Raw genomic sequence first — 21,510 nt, 5'->3', positions numbered from 1 at the left:
CTTCAGATCTTCAAAATTTAACGTCACAAAGGCCTTTAGATTAGACTGACCAAATATGATGTTGACCTGATTAAATCTCTAGGAGTAGGCTTTCCTGTAGCTCAAACAGTAGAGCGTGGCGCTAGCAACATCAAGTTCATGGGTTCGATTCCCAGGGAAAGCAAGAACTGACAAAAATGTAAAATGTGCACCTTAAAATGCAATGCAAGTCGCTTTGGAAACAAGCGTCGGCCAAATGCATAAATGTAAATGTAGTACAACATCTAGAAATGGCAAGAACTGCAAAAATTTTGCAAATAAAATTACAAAATATCTCATTTCCTGTTGGGTTTTCAGATTCTACTTGCAGGGACTTTATTGCTGGTATTGGGCTGTTACATGTGTGTGCAGAATTTCATACTTGTCTGTGAAACGTAGAGTGAACTGCACTTTATTGAAATTTTGTAGGTGGCACTATCGAACCATTTTGCCACGCCTAATTGTGAAACCCATCTCAGACGTAAATTTTCAGCACTTCTGACACGTGTACAAAGTTTCATGAGTTCGAGAGCATGCTTAGGCCCTCAAAAATGCAATTCATTTCAAAGAAGAAGAATAGACTGAGAAATTACAATAGGGTCCTCACACCATCGTTGCTCGGGCCCTAATAATGACTAGAACCTTTCGTTTAAGAAACGGCCACTGGAGAGAAAACCCACACACGTATTGTGATCACAGTATTCAGATTAGTGGTCATCCATCACTGGGCCAAAGGTGGGAAAATATTTCTTGGAGGTTCAATAGAAACTCCTTAGAATAAAAATATTTTTTTAAATGCTGTGCCGGGATATGGCACAGTTCCCTGAGAATGGGCCAGCAATTGCAAGACATGACACATACCCGTGTGGGTGAGACTGTGTCGTTGGAGATGACAACGTTGAAAAAACCTCATGGGACACATTGTGCAAGCAAATGGCTTCACCCCTAAATAAACAAAGTAACAGTTTACGGGGACAAGCAAATTAAATTGGTGCAACTGAGACGACGATGAAATTAAAATGTTACTCCATTGGACAAAAAACACCCCATAATGCACATGGAGAACAATGGAGAGTGTGATTGTCATGTCTGTAGTGAAGGCTGCAGACTTAAGTGTTTAATATGCTTTAATGTGCATTGCCCCCTTGGACTCATACCCGTGTGAGTGAGGCTGTGTCTCTGCAGGTGGTAACGCTGAAAAAACCTCATGTCACACATGGAACAAGCATACGGCTTCACCCCTAAACACAGAGTACCGGAGCGTTACGTTTTGATTAATAAAAACTTTCAGTATGTCCAACACCCCAATGCATCGTCTGTAACTATGCCCAAACTCGAGTTTGTTGCAGCCAAAACCTATATTTGAAAACTGTTTGTTATATGTAACTTTAAAAAATAATGTGTACAAAGCATTGCTGCCAACTTTTTAGTACCATGAGGAAATATTTGGATGTTCCCCCATGTTTGCAATCTTCTACAATCTTGTAGAAAGTTTCAAACCGGTAAACATATACACGTACAACTGTCTTTATTGTAAAGGCAACCGTTGGGAAAACAAATGTTAGAATATATTGGCAATGACAAGTTGGCAACAGTGCTAAGCTGTGCATCGGTCAGATAGTACAGTTCAAAGGTTAAGGAGAGACGGCTCATACCCGTGTGAGTGAGGCTGTGTCTCTGCAGGTGGTAGCGTTGGAAAAAACGCCTGTCACACATGGAGCAAGCATACGGCTTCACCCCTGAATGCACAGATCACATCATGTATAAGATTTAAACCATGCATATGCAACACATTTATATCAATATAGGAGCTGCACATTGATAGACAATGCTAGAATTGCATGCGTCACAAGAACGGAGTGCAATAAATGCTTGCAAGCACATAGAAAGCGCATGAAAGATGGTGCTGACCGACAACCCATGTGCTAATAAGTGAAATAGGTACTGAAAAATGTACTGAAAGTGTTACACACCAGGATGATTGGAATGATTGGAAGTAGGGGTGGGTAATATGACCAAAATCTTACAATATTAGGAATTTTATTTCACACTAATAGGGATGCATTGAAAATTTCAGCCGAAACTGCAGTTTCCGGTCGAAATGGTTTTGGAGGGCCGAAACCAGTGATCGAAACAGATGTTTACTTAGCACTTCTCTGATGGCGTGTTTTTACTGTGTTCAGTGTCAGTTTTGTGCACATAATGTGGATAAGCTACAGCAGTTAAACATGGATTGACAATATTCATTTCTTGATATGAATCAGTAATTATATGGTGTCTTAAAAGGTGCACTATGTAATGTTTCCAGCCGCTAGAGATCGCCTATTCAAAACAAAGGCGTAGTTTGATGACGCCAAGTTTGAGCGCAGAATCTTGGGACATGTGGTCTTCACCTCACAGCCGGTGGGAAAGAATCGGGATAGGACTAAATAGGCAATGGATGTGATTAGTATGAATTAGAGCAGGAGTGGGTTTTGTGGAGCCAAGTAAGGCCACTGGAGCGATAGTTAGTGAGATGAACGCAACACACACTTTGCGAGCAACAAGACTTTTATTATGCCACAGTAGCCGGCGCCATTTTCACTTTTCCGGTCATGAGTATGAGGTAACACAGCTCTGTTGATCACAGACACATCGGAGTGTGTTAAAAATTATGTTTTGACGTTACTTTGTGCATTCGCTCAGCGGCTGCTGTGACACTTTGACACTTTTATTCACTCTGCAGAATAAAACCGGAAACTGAGAGTAACGCAGATATAACGCAACTGACATCCGACTCCCTCACACGTCCTGGTTCATTGGTTAAAATAGCAATTTTCTCATTATTTACAAATAGTTGGAAACATTTGGGATATTGTAATAACGCAACTGAACAAAATATATAACACTGGCCTAGTGGTTTTTGGATATTTTACTGAAAAGTCACATAGTGCACCGTTAAATCTAAAATCTTAAGTCTGTGCTGTGCATGTACAAGACTAAACATTTGTAGCCTGTCTGCCATCCAATGAATAGCAAAAAGCTTTGTGCATTGTTACTTTCAATATGAAGCAAAGTCTCAACTTTAAAATTCTGTTGACTTTTATCAACAGATGTAATTTTGGCGCTCTTTAACGTGCCGTGACAGATCACTGCACAGAGGCACCGCCGTTTGGGCACACGATCATCTCATCTGTGTTTTACTACTAGTTACTGCACTAAATAAACATGGGTAAACACCAGAAGGTATGTTGAAAGATACTTTACAACTGGCTGAAATGAATCCTCATGAATCCTACTGACATCTCATGTAATCACTCCAAAGGGGAAAGACAGCTCGTAGAAAACAGCTTGTAGGCTAAACAATGTCACGTAACATTATGTTTAGCTAAATAAAACTACTCAAATGTCCATTAAATCATTAGGGAGCAAGAAGAAGAAGAAAAAATACTCTAGAGAAGAGCACAGTCATGCACATTCATTTATGAACATACATGTTAATTTTTAATGTTATCATTATTGACCCAATAAGAAAATTTGGCCAATATCTTAATGTATTATTTCCTTCAGCTGAGACACTAAACACGAAATATAGTTGGAATCCCATAAAAAAAAGGAAAACACAGTTCAGTGCAAGTCTTTCATAAAGCCTACATAAAACTATAATTGTGTTCTTGACACGTGGATTTAATGGTGAGACTTTTGTAATCTGGCTCTCAAAAATTAAAGCAAAATTTAGATATATCGGTCAAAATATCGGTTATTGGGTTTCAAATATAAAGAGTTATTGGTATAATCGCCATGGGCTGATCGTGCAATACGGCTGTGTGCTTGTCCTGTTTGCCAAGTTCAAGGGTCTATAAAAAAAGACTGGTACTGGCTCAGTGTGCTGTCATGTATGCTATGGTTAATGGTTTCTCGTGCACACATAAAAGTCTGTTTATTTTTTATTTTTTCAAAGGTCCTTTTAGAGGCTCTGTAATGGTGCTAAGAATATGGCGAGAAAAAAACCAAAACGCTTAAAACATGCATTTTTGCATTATGAAAAATTGCATGCTGAGTTAATTCAGTGTTTGACAATCACTAAAGATTAACAGCTGCCATGAAAACACACTTCTAGATACATACAATATAAAATTCTTCATTTTCTATAATAGAAAACTAAATTGGGGCAATAGTCTGAAAATGCTAATATTTTTCCGTACTCTTCTTTCTTTTTTCCATACTTTTCCAAATGGTGTAAAAACCCTGTAAAGTGGCTAACGTTAGGCTACTTCTTAGATGTTTCAAAAAACAAGCCAAGTCTGAGGCCGATGAATGATAGGTGAACGTTTGCCTGCAAAGTTTGCACGTCATCTTTCTAGGGTTAACCTTTACCGCCTCTGAACGATCCCACTTTGGATTTTCTGTCTGATATAATTAATCATATGTGCCAGCCGTGTTGATGACAGGTCAGTAGCGGACTGTGTGTGACTTTGCCATTTCCAATGGGGTTTTTTTGTTCTGCGACCAACCGGACCAATAAAAATTTGGTCAATCAAGCCTCTCATCATCGACTAACGATTGGTCGACTCTTATGGGGCAGCCCTAGCAAAAATGCACAAGCATTGGTGGCGTTTGGGAGGGAAATACGAAAGATGTCCTTGAGTGTACCTCAACATCGTCTGCCCAAAGCCCAACCATAATCACATACATGTGTTCATGGAAATTAGCGGTTAGAGCAAAGATCAGCAGGGCCCCTTTCAAATATAGAAGTGAAATAGAAAAGTAGCTTTTGTGAAGATTAAATATGAAGCATGAACTGGGACTCACAGACGAAGCAGACGTCATGCAGATGATATCTAGCATGCTAAAAAGGCAACGAGGCTCATGTACATGATGATGTGCAGGAATTCTCAGCAAAAGCAGAAAGCGGAAGAACTGCAGAGCGAGCGCAATGGTTCAAAAATGCCAGTCAAAGAAACAAAAGCAAAGCATACAGCTGCAGCAGCACATGGGCAAGAGATGACTTTGTACCCGTATGAATGAGGCTGTGTCGCTGAAGGTGGTATCTTTGGAAAAATCTCATGTCACACATGGTGCAAGCGTATGGTTTGACGCCTAAACGCAGAACAAAATGTCAATAAGCCGTCTTCAAATTGTAGTTCTGCATAACATCACATGATAACTTACTCAAAGCAAAGAAATTCTGCTTACTAGAAACTCTAGGCAGTCAGATTATCAGACTACTGGGTTCAGTTTTAATGGATGTCTAACATATATTACATTATATATGATATGCTGAGTCAACTTTCTAAAGGCTCAAATGCTAAAAATACACAAAGAAATGTAGTAGGTGTTGAGAATAGCTTTAGTACAACAACTATTTGTAAAAGCATTTGTAAAAGTATTACACTTGTGTAGAGATGCACCGATTGTTTCGCGCTCAAACCAAAGGCATGTGGACTGTGAGTGGCTCAGTGCACTTCAACGGTCAAATACAAAATTATGTCAAAATGCCCGTCTTAGCGAGTATGGAGTTAAACACAGGAACATAAATATAGTTGAGAAATATTACGGATGTTGTGTAACAGTATATTGGATCCGTGCATAAACTCTTAAAGGGGGGGTGAAACACTCAGTTTCAGTCAATCTCATGTCAATCTTGAGTACCTATAGAGTAGTATTGCATCCTGCATATCTCCGAAAAGTCTTTAGTTTTATTATATTTATAAAAGAAAGATAGGTTGTACCGAGTCTTTCCGGAAAAAAACGAGCGCCTGGAGGCGTATCGTGTGGGCGGAGCTAAAGAATGACGAGCGCGCAGCTACAGCACGAGAGCTTCTGAAAGCTGACATCGTCAAGCGTGGAGAAGAAAACGTTACCCTAATAAACAATGGCTATTAATCAGATTCAACTAATATATATATGATCCAGAATCAGATCCGGAGGCTAAAATAAATAATAAAGGAGAAGCAGCAATGGCAGGATGTCCGTCTCTGCGTTTGTTTACTTGCAGTTTATGAGGACATGATTCGGTTTATGGACTATTGTATGCAACTTAACCTTAGCAGTAGCAAGCAAAACCGTTTTGCACGTCAGACTAGTGTAACGTTATACATAGGAAAACAATGGAGTAGCGCATCTGAATGTGCTTTGCGTGAACGTCCCCTAGGTTTATGTTTGGGTGGCTTTTAATAAACAAACAGACACCTATAGTGGTCAGCTAAACAAATGTATTTAAACACACGCCATACATCGCATGCTCCATTGATAAATTCACTATTGTGTTGTTACTGATATTTACTGACGCGACGATATCCAACTACACACAGATATTTGAAGCAGTTTTACTCACCACCAGCTTCCAAAGCACAATCGTGAACCTTTATCGTCACGGTTCCATCAAAAACACACTTTTTTGGTGACATTGTTGCTTTGGTGAAGTCCTGAGACAGCAGTGAGTGCAGTGTTTATGGGCGGCGTGCGTTTGCTCTCTCACTGACTTGCTCTGATACGGTCGCTCGCGCGCGCACCCTACCGGGAGAAGAGCCCGTACGGCCCATACAAGGACATGCCACCCGGTTGACGTCAAGCCAAACCATACTTGAAAAAAACTCTCCGAAACTTGTGAGAAACCGGAAAGAGTATTTTTAACACAGAAATACTCCATCAAATGCCCAACTTATTTTTTTGAAACTTTGTCTATGTTTAGGATGGGAATCCAAGTCTTTAACAGTGTAAAAAGCTCAGTATGCATGAAACAGCATTTCACCCCCCCCTTTAAAGTGACAGCAGCCTAATATTCCTGCTAATATCACAGAACAGAAGACAAAGAAAATCCCTCTCTGCTCTTGCTATTTAACTTTAATTGTAAGCATTAATTAAATTTTTACAACGAAGACTATCCAGTGTTATTTTAAATTTCATTACTTTAATTTCTGTATTATTTCTTACCTGAATAATAAGACCCACCTGAAAAAACTTGAAAATAATACTTTGCATTGAAGAAAAGGACTTATGTTTGTGTATGCTGTCAATTTTAGTTCTTAGAAAGAAAATAGAAATCTGCGAAAATCAGTATTGTGGGTCACAGTGAAAAATTAACAAAGAAAACTGCAATCGGTGCATCTCTAGTTTTGTGCCATTGTACTTGGTGTGAAAGACTAAGATTATTTCCGAGATTAAGGTTTTGTTCTGTGTAGACGGCTATGATTTGAAACTCTGATATAAACCCAGAATACTCATGTATTTAATCAATGAAAAACCTTACAGGATGCAGATCAAAAACAACATCATAATGGGATTAGTGTGCAAGAAATTATAGCTCAGGTAAACAACGATATTAAATGTTTAAAATGTGTAAGTGTAAAAATCAAATATTGAAGGATTGTCCAATGTAATGACACATACCAGTGTGAGTGAGGCTGTGCCTCTCCAAGTGGTAACGTTGGAAAAACCGCATGTCACACATGGAACAAGCATATGGCTTCACTCCTAAACGCACAGAGTGGCAAATTCAATGATCGTCTACACAGAATCAAAACCCTGCTCATAACAAATGTCAAGCTTAATACACCCGCAAGGGTTTAGCTGCTATACATGATCTCTGGGTTAGTGCCTACTTCAAAATAATGCTCAAACAACTAGTCAAGTTTCGGGCTGTTCTTAAAACTTTGATTGATGTAAAAGTGTCTGAGCACCACTGGTACAAAAGTCCTTAAATAGACATTAAATGATGGTAAAGTGTACAAGAAACATACTTTGCATAAAATTGCACTACAGAACTTTGGCATCTCTTTTATATGGAAGTTTGTTTCTTTTTATCCCACAATTCGGACTTTTTCACAACTGAAATACAATTTTGAAAAAATTAATTCTGACTTCCTCGCAATAAGTTGTAGAGCTGCACAATTCTGGATAAATTGAGAATCACGATTTCTTTTTTGTTTCAAATATACCCCTTTTCCACCAAGGCAGTGCTGGTGCTAAAACGGAGCCAGAGCCTAGTTTCAAATTTTTTTTGTGTTTCCAAAGCCAAAGCACCAGCTCCGAGCAAGGAAAAGTGGTTCTTAAGTAGCACCAAAACATTGCTGGGCTAGAAGTAAGAACCGCATGGGTCACCGGCTGGGGGCGGCGTTACTGTGATCAACAAGACGAACACAAACTTGTGATTGCCATTTTTTAAATAGCAGCTAATAAAGCTAACAGCTGTTGTAATCTCCGTCTATTCAAATCATGGAGAGCTGCACGAATGCGTTGGATTTAGATGCCGATGTAGGATCATAAAGCCATGAGCCATTGAGGCTCGTTCCAGATGCATCGGCGCGCGCTGTGCAGACCGATCGCGTATGACATCAAAGTACAGGGAGCGCAAATGACTCCTTATGCTTTTGAATAGCTCACGCCGTATTTTGATATCATACGCGGATCAGTCCGCGGATCGGTCTGCGCAGCGCCGATGCAACTCGAACAAGCCTGGTGTGTTTGTATTTCCCGTTGCCTCGCTAGCATTGCTAAAACGAGAAAGATGAGACATATATAGTGACGTAAGACCTATAGCTCTGTGCTGGCTCTCTAGCATGTGGAAAGCCAAACCGGTTCTTAAAGGCTCCCAGTCGAACCAACTTAGAAATGACACTAGCACTGGCTCTGAACTAGCACCTGGTTCATTCTGGTGGAAAAGGGGTAATAGAGATCATGATTCTCACATGATTCGAATCAGACAACATGTAATTTACTAAAGTTTCTGACAAAATGTTAATTGCTGCGGTCGATTTAAAATGTTCAATTAATTTGAATGAATATTTTTAAAATAAATGGTTGAATAAATGATTTAATGACTGGATGAATCAGCTTTTTTTTATAAATTATTAAATGAATGATTCAATGACTCCGCTGTTTTGTTACTGGATGAAGCAACATTTTTGAACAAATCTCTTGAATGAATGATTCAATGACTTAATTTCTTTGGCTGAATCCAAACTCGCCCCTTAAACCCTCATTCACTATTCCCTACTTTAATACACTAATACAGTTCACTTGGAGTGGATAAAAACGAGTGGTGAAGTCGGACAGCTGTTGAGTGTACATCAACTGTACACTTGTTATTGCGGTACAACGCGGGATCGAGTGCACTCAAACATGTCCACTAAGGGTTCGGACACCACTACAAATGGCTGTCCCCTCAAATAGTGCCCTGTTTGAGAGTATAGGGGGTGATTTCAGATTCAGCTCTTCATTACTGGTGTTTTCGATCAAATCTCCTGACTGAATGATTCAATGACTCCTTTGTTTCATTACTGGATTAATCTGTTTTTGAACAAGTCTCTCGAATGAATGATTCAATGAATCGTCTCATTACTGGATGAATCAACTTTTTTTAAATGAATCTCTTGAATGAATGATTCAATGACAAACATTTTTAACAGTCATTTGTTGCCACCTACTGATGTAATGATTTAATTGATAGAATCTTTATTTGAAGCGTCAAGTTGCATGCAACCGTTGTGTGGTTGAAAAACGGTTTCATTCCTAAATATGAAAACTGCCCTCAGTGACACAGATCTGAATTTTCACAATGATTGTACTTGTCAAAGGTTTAATAGACACAGGAGAACAGAGTCATTTAGGAATGAGATCAAGTGGGCGTTTGAATCGAGATCTTTTAACAATAAATCGAGCAGCTCTAGAATTACATGATACAAACTCGTAATTACGAGATATCATTTCACAATTCTGGGGAAAAAAGTAAATTACCATTTTTGTTGTTTTTATTTCGTGGCAGAAACAAGCTTCCATACTTTCACCATCTGTGGCAGTAATATGAAATCAGCTTTACATCAGCTGTCACATTGAACACTTATTTGCTCAATAATGGAATCTTCTGTAGTGCAGCTTTAAGAAAACGTGAGCGTCTCTTCTAGTATTTGGACATTTGGGTATTTTATGCATAAACCGCAAAAGTCCAACAATTCATTGCTCGCATACAAATAATTTGCAGTACATTATTTACTTCTGCTAGGCACTGTTTAAAGTCAGAACGCAGAAGCAAAGTGGATGAAGACGTACCAGTGTGAGTGAGGCTGTGTCGCTCCAAGTGATAACGCTGAATAAATCTCATGTCACACACGGCACAAGCAAACGGCTTTTCTCCTGTGAGAAAAACAACAGAACACACTGACATATCACCAACATCTAACATGATCAACATTAGGGGTGTAATAAAACATCGCTATATTGAAAAATGCGACGATATGTTTTGTTGATCTAAACGATATGATTCACGGTATAGTTGTTTGATCCAAGGCTTACTGTGTTTATTAAAGTTTTTTAACGATTTTTTTTATGAAAGCTGAGAGATTTCTGTCTCTTCATTTATAGTCCATTCCTTTAAAAAGATCCCAAAAAATGTCAAGGGCATCGTAAAAATAATCAATCGAGTGTATAATCCAAATCCAAATCCAATTTTTCAAATCCAAGTCTTCCGAAGAGACTCGATGGCTTTATATGATTCATATCAACGCACATACTGTAGTACACATGGACGTACAAATGCTTGCGCAAAAACAACACGAGTGAGTAAATGCAGAATTAAAATGTTTGCACGAGCTAAACATTTGCAGTTTGGGAATAGACATTTTGACATGCTTTCTTGTGATTAGAACTGTGATTTTTTGCATTGATCATCTGCAGCACACACACACTTCTCAAAGTCAAAGCGCAAAGATTGTTTAAAGCACCAGATCACATCTAGTTTTAGAAATATGATTATTCAAAGTAGTGTTGTCAAAAGTATCGACCACCGAAGAAGGTCAAAACCCGGCGAGATATATATATATATATATAATGCCTCATTGGTGCTTGTGCAGATCAGTCAAATGAGGCATCTATATACACATATCTATGAACGTGCCCTCATTTTGCCCTTCTCCGGCCGCAGTAATGGCATTGGGAATACAGGAGGAGATTCATCTGATATGAGGTAAAAAAATATAAATATACTGTTCGGTTTTTCACGGAAATGGATCGTTTCGTGTCTTAAGACATCAGTGTGTCTCCACGAGCCTCAGGGTTTAATATTGATTCGTATGTCTGTGTTTTTTACTCTCATAGAAAAACATCCCATTGACATGCATTATACGAGCAATGGTTGGAGTTAAAAAATCTTAATTTGTGTTCTCCTGAAGAAACAAACACACCTACATCTCGGATGCCCTGGGGGTCAGCAGATAAACATCACAGGCTCATTTTTGGGTCAACGAACCCTTTAATAGCAGGAGATTTTGTGTGTGTGTGCAAGATATCCAATGAAATTGAAAAGTCCAAGGACTGCTTGAGGGGGAAAAAATTATATTTATGGAGTTTCACAGACATTACATTAAACTACAATATTGAATATAAAGTATAATAATGCAGTGGGGAATTATATGTGGTTCCAGTATCCTGATAATAAAATGGCAATACTATTATTTTATTAATAATATAGTAAAAAAACTCTTTATTTTGGCTTAAAATATTGCAATACGCATTGTATCGTGAGTTCAGTATCAAATCGTTACACCCCTAATAAATATATGTGTGAAAATGTGGATGTGTCACAGAGGTTAAATGTGGATAATCCATGAATGTATGTAACTGTACATATATGTACACCTCTGGCAGGAGTCCATGAAGCTGCGATATTCATACCAGTATGGATGAGGATGTGTCTCTTCAGGTGGTATCCGCTCCTGAAGGCCCCGTAGCAGTGATCGCAGATAAAGTTCTTCTGGACTTTTGAAAGTGGACAATTTCCATTTTCATCCACAACCGCCTATAAGGAAAAATAATGGAAGACATTTTTAAATGTACTGATCACCCTTTTCCATGCAAGTACCATTTAATTCTCAATAAAAAATAAAGAAAACCAGTATGAAGTTTTGGGTGTGCACCCCAAAGTGTCGCAACTCATACTCGTAATCTGTAGATCCCTACTACAAAAACAATTACTTATAAATATATACCACTGACAGTTATACACTTATCCGAGGACAAGGAGGGAGAAATCAATAGCAAAAGAGACAATAACAAATATGAATACCTGATTCTTAAAAGGATAAAAAAAATTATTACTTATACTGTATTGCATAAGAGTTAATTTCAGAAAACATACCAATTCTTTTTCAAATTACAACTAAATGCATGAAACACTGACAAGGCAATCATCTCATATCATATATTCTATTAGGAAAATTACAAACAAGTTAGAGGTGCAGTGTGAATTTTAGCAGCATCTAGTGGTGAGGTTGTGAATTACCACCGTCCACCGCTCACCCCTCCCTTTAGGAGCACATAGAGAAGACTTGAGATGCATCGGCGCTGTGCTGACCAATCGCCGTATGACATCAAAGTACAGCGAGAGCATACGACTCTTTATGCTTTTGAATCACTCATGTGGTATTTTGATATCATACGTTGATTGGTCTACAGCCTGAGGTGATTTTTTTTTTAACTCATTCATTTAAATTATATTGAGCCATAAAGTTCTGTAGGGCTGTGCAAAAAAAAAAAAAAATCGATTCACAGAAGAATCTAAATTCTCATTTGCAACAATTCAGAATCGATCTGAAATGTCCAAGAATCGATTTAATAAATTAATCAAATTAGCTGGCTGTTCGCCTCCATTTTGTAACTAGCCTATACGCGACGTAGAGTCCTGCAACGGGCATAAAAGTGGCTAAAACGGGTGGATTGTGACATTTATAAAATTCACGGGCGGGGATGCGGGCGGATAATTAACTCTGCGGGCAGGAAGTAGCGCGGATGAAAAATATGTGCAATATTTCTGTGGCGAGGTGGACGAGCGAGAGAGCGAGCGAGCGAGACCGGGGCGTGATGGTGAATAAGCGTCACCTGCGAGCCACACCAAGTCCTCTGAGGGAGCTCGAGGCAAAAAGGACGACAGATCACCAGACCTGGATTTGATTATGGATTTTATTATGTGTGTGCCCTTGGCAGATGTCCATGAGGGGCTGCCCACGTCACTTTCGTTTTGTTTGGTTTAAGTCTTTTAAATGTTCGCCGGTTCCCACCTCCTTCTTCCACCCTCGAACATACTGTATTATAATGTCCAAATTACCATTACACATACACACAACAACGATATGCCATGTGACCCATCACGTCACCACCACTGCAACATTGCAACTTTTGAGTATATGGCAGAGCCTGTTTCATTAGCCCATTCATGACGCTGTTGATGTCGAGAGAGGTGCAAGATAAAAAATAAACCATTTTAATTTGAATGTTTTAGCGTGTGTGATTTATCGCGGACACGGGTCGGGTAACGGGCCAAATATTAACGGGTCTGTGCGGGTGCGGATTTAATTTTGATATTTTCAAAATCGAATCGTTTTGAATCGAAAACCGATTATGAATCGAATCGTGGCCTCAATAATCGGAATCGAAATTGAATCGTGAGATGGTAAAAGATTCCCACCCCTAAAGTTCTGCATAATTAAAGGCGTGGCCACTTTGAGTGACAGGTGGATTGCCGTTTGTCTGCTGTCTTTAAGGCCCCGTCCAGACAAAGCCAGCGCTTTCCCAATCCAATCTTTTTTTCCTCATTTCAAGAAATATCTGCGTACACACGAGATCAGTGAAACTAACTCAAACCGATGTATTATACATGCCAGGCCAGTGTGTGGCACTGTAATTCTTCCACAGAAATACACCAAAAAGTTTGTGAACTGGGCGTTATATTACTCTTACTCCATATCCTCTAGAGTGAAAAAAAGACACGATAAACTTCACAAACCATCAGTAAAGTTTGGCCCTCAATCGGATGGGGTGCGCTACATTCTGTGTCCAAAAACAAGCTGCGATAAGGTTTTCAAACTGACATCTGTCATTGTAAGAGTTAGCAACTGTAACTAGGGGGGCAAGGGTTTCCGATAGGTCAATTGACATTTGGCGACAGCTAGGAGTGTAAGAAAATATCGATACACGTGAATATCGCGATATTATGTTTGGCGATACTGTATCGATTCTCAAAAACGCTGTATCAATATTTATATATTTATTTATTTACATCCAAGATTCGTGGCTTTGTGTTCGGTTTAAACCACAGACTGTATAACACCCAAACGCTAGATGGCAGTGTTATCTCAGAACGTATAACTGACACGGAGCCGGAGAAGCGCAAGGTAAAAGTGCGTGCATCACTAGTGTTTAGATTAGCAAACCCAGCTCTCAAGACGATAGCATTATTCCGCTCCTGCAGTATACAGAGCTGAAGTGTGGACTCATGTTGGCTTCAGCTAAAAAGAAGCCACTAAGGAAATCGACAAGAATCATTTTGTTTGCAAAATAGGCCATGTTATAATCTAATACTCGGGAAACACACTGAAACAGAGAGCTCGCTTAACATCCTGACGTCACCCGCGCTGCTGAGAAGTGTTTCGATAGAATAGACTGCACGTTTTCCTAGGCAACCCCCGAATCACCTGTACTGTCAGTCAAATCAATGTAACGGTCAACACAACGGAAGGCCCGCCTCTTCATTCATTCGATTGGACAACAGAACATAAGCGCGATGATGTTGCACACTTTTCCGCTCAGAGTTGACTTTTTTTCAACTTCATGCGCTCGGAGCGCTCCTTCAAAAACGCGAGGCGCAGCAAGCGGTTTAAACGCGAGGCGCCCAGGGCGCATAAGCAGCGCGCATAACGCTCTCTGCCAACCGAAATCCATTCAAAAAAGGCGCCTCTCGCTGCAAAAACGCGTTCTGTGTGATCGGGGCTACTGTCAGGGTATATGCAGGAATCCTGAAGTTAATTTCAATACCTTTTTAAGACTTTTTAAAGACCTTCTCAACATATTTTAAGACCTTCAAGTTCTAATCGGCAAACTAACCTTTAATAAACAGTTGTAGTCGAATGTAGACTTAAAATCTCTATCGTAGCCCAATTTTGTGAAACTAAATATGTCAAACTAAATATAAGGACATCCCTCAGGCAGCAGTAAAGGCTACTGCGCCTTTAAGACCTGAGGCAGGGATATGCTCGTCTTTCTCGACTGTGCATACCATACAGTTCACTTAAGGCATATTCAGACTATGTCTGCTAGGATACTCATCAAGATGGACATGATGACATACTTCTTGTGTGAGTTTGTCCGTTTAAGCGCAAGACTTGAAAGAGAACTCAATATTTGCGCGCTGTGAGATGAGGGCGCTCTCTCGGATGATGCACAGCGTCAGATCTTCTCTCAGCGCGCGCGAGTCTCACAGCGCGTCTTCACCCGAGTGACGACGGAGAAAACGACTGGTTATATGCGCACATACAGCAGCACTCGCATGCATTGAATAAAGTTTACAAAGAGGTGAAACAGCTCGGTAGGTGAAGCGAGTTTACCCGCCACAACTCTAAATCAGCCGCATTTGGCTGGTGGCGGTGCTAATGTCCATCCCTGGCGCGCGCGCTCCGAGCCGATCTGACTGAGCGCCCCGGTGTTTTTTAATACTTATGGGGATGAAAATAAATATATTCATAAATACTTTTTGGAGTCAAACTCTTTTGACAAAGCTTGAACAAAATACTTTCAAAATTTAAGACTTTATAAAGCCGTGATAAGACTTTTTAATACTTTATAAGGGTCTTAATTTTCCCAAAATTGATTTATCACCTTTTAATACTTTTCAAGACCCCGCGGATACCCTGACTGTGTTAAATATAAAACAAACGGTCATTCAGTCATGGAATGGACTGCACTTTCTGTTGTTAAATAGCCACTGCTATACTGTGAACCTTTAAAACATATACACAAAGAATCCTGCAGTAACTTTACATTTCACTCAACTTAGATTGCACATTGCATATGATTAGTGATATAAATTATACTGTATTAATTAAATAAAATACTTTGTCTCGTGTTTTAGGCTTATGGATGTGTTCTTTATTCTTTTAAATTATAAAAAACAAAAACACACAAAAAAGAAATATCGCAATATATTGCCTCTCTTACAATATCGCAATATATTGCAATATATCGTATCGTAACCCCTGTATCGTGATACGTATTGTATCGCCAGAGTCTTGGCAATACACAGCCCTAGCGACAGCGTATCGATTCTCGTATTGTACAGAGAAGTCGATATTTTGTCCCAGCCCCATTCGTTATTCTTTGTAATGTTTCAGGGGAATGTCCTTGAACACTAATCAAAGAAATATCATATATTCTGTTCTCTTTATTAAAAGAGGAGCTTGAACCAGTCTCCTTGCCATTTCAAACAAGAAAGAAAAATGACAAAAGCTTACTTGACTCTGCACAGCGTTACAATATTGAACTCTGATTGGTCAATCGCTGTTATTTATAGTATGCTAATTATCATATAGATCACTTTAAAATGTCAAGTTTTACATAATGCACAACACTGTCAATCTAATGGGGATGGGGGGGGGGTATTTTCCTCAACAAGGGGGATGCCATCCCCTTCAACTTCAGCCCTGCTCACAAGTAGACACACGTTTCCATGATTTATGGGGACATACATACAATAGACATAATGCCATAACACCATTTTATACTGTACAAACTGTATATTCTACCTCACAAACCTAACCATCACAGAAAACTTTCTGCCATTTAATATGTTCAAAAAATATCACAGTGTGATATATAAGCGGTTTTCCCTCCCTATGTTGTGGGGAGCAAAAATTTCCCCTCAAAAAAAGAAAACATTTCTGGTATTAACATCCTTTCCTAAAACATCAGAGCCCACAGTAGACACTGCTGCTGTGAAAACACACAATAACAGTTATTGTGCTAGGGCGGTCCCCTCCCGTACAGACACCCCACCCCCCGACCCAAACCAGCCATCTCCTCCCCCACAACAACACTAACGCATTACCATACAGTCCACATGCATGCTGTCACATCCCAGGAAACATATCCTACAATACTCTCAGAAACCCTCCAATGGGACCAGACAACACTGCAAATGTATGCTATATAAGATACTATTTTTTGCTTGTAAACTTACGTTGCCAATGCATTCACAGGACTGACACACTAAACTACACTCCAGTCCCACCCCCACACACTGACCTTCCCCGCCTGCCCGTCCTGCTCTCTCACTTTTGAGGGTGTTCCCGACTTCCTGTTCTTTTTCTTCAGCCCCATGTCTTCATTGGGTCTCATTTCCTTCTCATCCAGAAGTCGAGGAGCTGTAAAATCACCCTCCTTCCGCAGAAGCTACAGACACACAAACAGATCAATTACAAACCTTTGAAGCAAAGATGTTTCCTGCAAAGTTTATGATTTATGAAATACATTTTTAACCTTGAATGAGTGCATTTAAAAGTGCAGAAATCAGCAGCACTTCCACACATCAAACTTAACGGTTTTATTCCTATCTATAATCTGACGGTTTTAACAAAGAGGATTGTTCATTTATAATTTAATTAAAGTATAATTTACCTGATTGTATTGTTTTTTTCTTCATAAAAATTATGAAATTGTTCTGATTAATGGAATGATAAATAGATATATCCAAAACCCCCTAAGTTAAAACCACTGGCTCTAATATAAAAAAAAAGAAACAAGAATTTTAAATCTGCTTTATCCAATGTTCAGATTTTTCTTCTAAAAAATTATGCAAATTAGTGCATATTTAATTAGAAAATAGCTCATTTGCATATTAATATTACTTCAGAAAACTATGTTTGCCATTTTTAATGTAATCAATCAACGGGAGAAGTCTGGTGATGTATATTAGTTTACCCAAGACCCCTGGGGTGTTCCTCAAATGGTCCAGTGGTGGAAAAATACAAAAGACTTTTCCATTTTAAGTCTTTTAAACAATATGAGGCAAATAAAGATGTGTGTGTAATTATTAAAGAAATATTGTATATTTATAACATTTCTGTCAAAATGATAGTTTCAGAAAAAACATAGAATGTTAAATTGCGGTACATGTCCAATTTACAAAATAAAAAACAAAAACAGAGAAATTAGCTGATTTTGAAGATATGGCTGATTTTGATCACATCATCAAAAGATCTTCATGGCAACCTGTCAAAATAAAAGTTCTGTTTAACTTAAAGAAATTGACAGAAATATATTAGGCTACTATTGTACAGTAGATTAAGCTACGTCTCTATGTAATAATACTAGTACTACTAGCAGTAATTATGCATAGATGGTTGCTTATATTTCACTTGATCATTTTTATAAACAATGTTTACTTTTAAACAGCACATCGCCTTATAAATGCTTATGTATTATTTACTTATAATGATTATCATCATAAATAATAAACTCATAGATTTAAAAAAAAAAATTTAAAAAGTAAAATAAAATAAAAAACATTTTTGCTATGGTACCAAAATTTGTACAGAGAACCGTACAATTATGGTATTGGTATTGTGACATCCTTAATATGAATCTTTGCCCTACTGTATGCATTTGTGCTGTCGCTTGTAGTTTGATTATTTGTTCTTATTTTCTTTATTTTTATTTGACAGCTGAACATAGCCATACTGAACCGTACCGAAACCATGACCCTAAAACCGTGATAAATCGTGGCCACTTGTAAAGTAACTTGTTCCTTTATTTTGATTAAATTAAACAAAGGAACAAATTATTATAACATGCTCAATTAGTAAAACAAGGGAACAAATGATTATATTGTGTGAACAATTTACTTAAAACGAGGGAACTAGTTAGTAAATCATGCTGACGTAATAGTCCCGTATTTTCCGGACTATAAGTCGCTCTGGAGTATAAGTCGCATCAGTCAAAAAATGCATCATGACGCGGAAAAAAACATATATAAGTCGCACTGGACTATAAGTCGCATTAGGCCAGAGCTGGAGCCGCGCGCATGCGAGCACGCGAGCACCCGCGCGCGCATGCGAGCACCTGCTCGCGTGCACTCGCTCGTGCCCGCTTCACTGCATAACCCGAGCAGAAGAAAGAAAGTTTGAAGTGAGTGAGAAACTTGTAAGGGACTGGCGAAAAGCAGAGGTTACTTTAATTGTGATGAAGAAGAAAAAGAAATCTACTTGCGGACTGTAAGCAAGATGGCCAGAGCTGAAGGAACGAGTCCACAGAGGCTTGAACTCTCTGCCGGGAGAGGCTCTGCCGCGCGAGACGAACGCTGTGAGAATCATTCTCCGCTGCATATTTTACTACATGCTGTTTGTATTTTGCAGAATAAGATTTTCTTTATGGGAGCATTTTGTTTGTGTTCAGTCTTTCTAAGTTGTTGTCTATAAGTAAATATTAGGCTACAGGAGCAGCATAGAGCGCATTCTCGCGGCTATATGTTTATTCTTGTCAGGCAGTATGAATTAAATTTGATATATAAGTCGCACCTGACTATAAGTCGCAGGACCAGCCAAACTAGGAAAAAAAGTGCGACTTATAGTCCGGAAAATACAGTAAGTTGTGGGAACAAATTGTTATTTTACACTTTAGATATACTTTCTGTAGAAATTCACTAACGTGTTTGAAAATCAAGCATTATACATTGACAAGACATTTGGCAGACTTCATAACTATCATGCTTTTGTTCGCCAACCAAATCTGAAAATGTTATGAGACGATTAATCAGCCTGAGCGATATCAGTCAATTAAAGGTGCACTATGCAACTTTTCGTCCACTTGAGGTTGCTTAGGGTGTACTCACACTAGGCACGGTTTCCATGAACCAGGCCCGAGTACGATTGCCCCCCTCCCCACTCCCCCGCTGGCCTGCACTCACATAGGGTTTCAGCATTCGTGCCGGAGCACGTCTACGTCATTATGGTGCGACGGTTTCGGGTTTCAGCATTCGTGTCGGAGCACGCCTACGTCATTATGGTGCGACGGTTTCGGGTTTCAGCATTCGTGCCGGAGCACGCCTACGTCATTATGGTGCGACGGTTTCGGGTTTCAGCATTCGTGCCGGAGCACGCCTACGTCATTATGGTGCGCCGGTTTCGGGTTTCAGCATTCGTGTCGGAGCACGCCTACGTCATTATGGTGCGACGGTTTCGGGATAAACAGGAAGAGCGGTGCTCTCTGAGTCTGAACACAATGTCCATTGCTTTGCTTTCTTTGTCGATAATTTTGTGTCGTTTGGTCCACGGTGGTCCACAGCCCTCTCACAGCCTGTTGTTAAACAGATGTGTCGCCTTAGTAGCGCGAAAATGTTCACGTAATCGTGCTGCTCGTATGAGGAGGTTTGCAAGGTACCAGCTGAAGTGCAGCAAGGACTTTGCAGCTTTGATTACGGACTCAGGCGCGGTTAGCGCTCACACTGCATGTGAACCGCGCCCAAGTCCAACTGAACCGTGCTCTGGCCCACCTCTTCCAAGCGGGCCAGGGCCGGCTAATCGAGCCGCGCCCGGGCACGGTTCAGAGCACTCACACTAGTCAAACGAACCGCGCTTTGGTGGTCAAACGCACTCGGGCACGGTTCAAACTGGCTGAAGTGAGTACACCCTTAGTCAAAACAAAGCCATAGTTTGATGACGCAAAGTTTGAGCGCAGTATCTTGGGACATGTGGTCTTCACCTCACAGCCGGTGGAAAATAGGACTCAGGCAGAAATCATGTTCATGGATGCGGTTATTAACGTTACTGTAGTGCTTCTGCAGAATAAAACCGGAAACCGAGGGTAACGCAGATATGACGCAATTGACATCCGACTCCCTCAAATGCTATGCTGACACGTCCCGCTCCTTGGTTAAAATAACAATTTTGTCACAATTTACAAATAATTGGAAACATTTGGGATATTGTTAGAACTCAACTGAACAAAATATATAACATTGGCCTAGTGGTTTTTGGATATTTTACTGCAAAAATACTACATAGTGCACCTTTATTATGACATGTATACAATTTTACAGATGGCACAAAATAACCTATTAGCAGCTGTACAGTAATCTGAAGGTGTCTAACCAGTGGAGGACAGGTCATGCTGGTTGGTAAGACCATGTGTCCTTGCGTCCCACGGTCCTGTACGTCCCTCTGGGCAGATCCGTGTCCTGAAGCCGGACCCAGCGGAGACATCATTTTCTTAGGAGCAGCGATGGAACTGGCCTGCATCAGAGCCATGCTGGACAACACCGCTTCACAACCCAACAGCCCTGCCTGAAGAAAACAAATACAGAACAAAGAATATAAGACGAGCGGTTGTTGGAAGTGTTTGCTTTAAGGGGTTAGTTCACCCACAAATTAAATTTATGTCATTAATTCCTCACCCGTGAGACCTCCGTTCATCTTCGCACAGTTTAGGATATTTTATATTTAGTCAGAGAGCGTATGCACACTATACTGTCCATGTCCAGAAAGGGAATAAAAACATCATCAAAGACATCAGTGGGTTAATTAGTCTCTTGAAGCATCCAAAATACATTTGGGTCCAAAAATAACAAAAACTACGACTTTATTCAGCATTGGCTTCTCTTCTGGATTTGTTTTCAATCGTCAAATAAAGATTCAAACGGTTATGAATCAGTGTATTGATTCATGATTCAGATCGCCAGTGTCACGTGATTTCAGC

General features: G+C 39.6%; 1 protein-coding gene across 23 annotated transcripts in view; it reads right to left on the bottom strand.

Annotated features, from left to right (window-relative positions):
- The window catches only part of znf740a (zinc finger protein 740a), a 54,053-nt gene that overhangs the window by 25,764 nt on the left and 6,779 nt on the right, over nucleotides 1–21,510 (bottom strand). For 7 of the 23 annotated variants that reach the window (XM_067432245.1, XM_067432253.1, XM_067432256.1 and 4 more), the window contains exons 3-11: nucleotides 20,907–21,098; nucleotides 17,065–17,211; nucleotides 11,668–11,791; nucleotides 10,048–10,131; nucleotides 7,390–7,473; nucleotides 5,014–5,097; nucleotides 1,674–1,757; nucleotides 1,176–1,259; nucleotides 880–963 (exon numbers count right to left, since the gene is read on the bottom strand). In XM_067432245.1, coding sequence (XP_067288346.1) covers nucleotides 880–963; nucleotides 1,176–1,259; nucleotides 1,674–1,757; nucleotides 5,014–5,097; nucleotides 7,390–7,473; nucleotides 10,048–10,131; nucleotides 11,668–11,791; nucleotides 17,065–17,211; nucleotides 20,907–21,098 — 967 coding nt within the window. The remainder of the gene's footprint in view (nucleotides 1–879; nucleotides 964–1,175; nucleotides 1,260–1,673; nucleotides 1,758–5,013; nucleotides 5,098–7,389; nucleotides 7,474–10,047; nucleotides 10,132–11,667; nucleotides 11,792–17,064; nucleotides 17,212–20,906; nucleotides 21,099–21,510) is intronic. The other 16 variants (XM_067432254.1, XM_067432259.1, XM_067432263.1 and 13 more) reach the window with 12 other exon arrangements.

This window comes from Pseudorasbora parva, chromosome 22, assembly GCF_024679245.1.
Source record: "Pseudorasbora parva isolate DD20220531a chromosome 22, ASM2467924v1, whole genome shotgun sequence".
Taxonomy (NCBI): Eukaryota; Metazoa; Chordata; class Actinopteri; order Cypriniformes; family Gobionidae; genus Pseudorasbora; species Pseudorasbora parva.
This window is presented reverse-complemented; position numbering and strand designations above follow the sequence as displayed.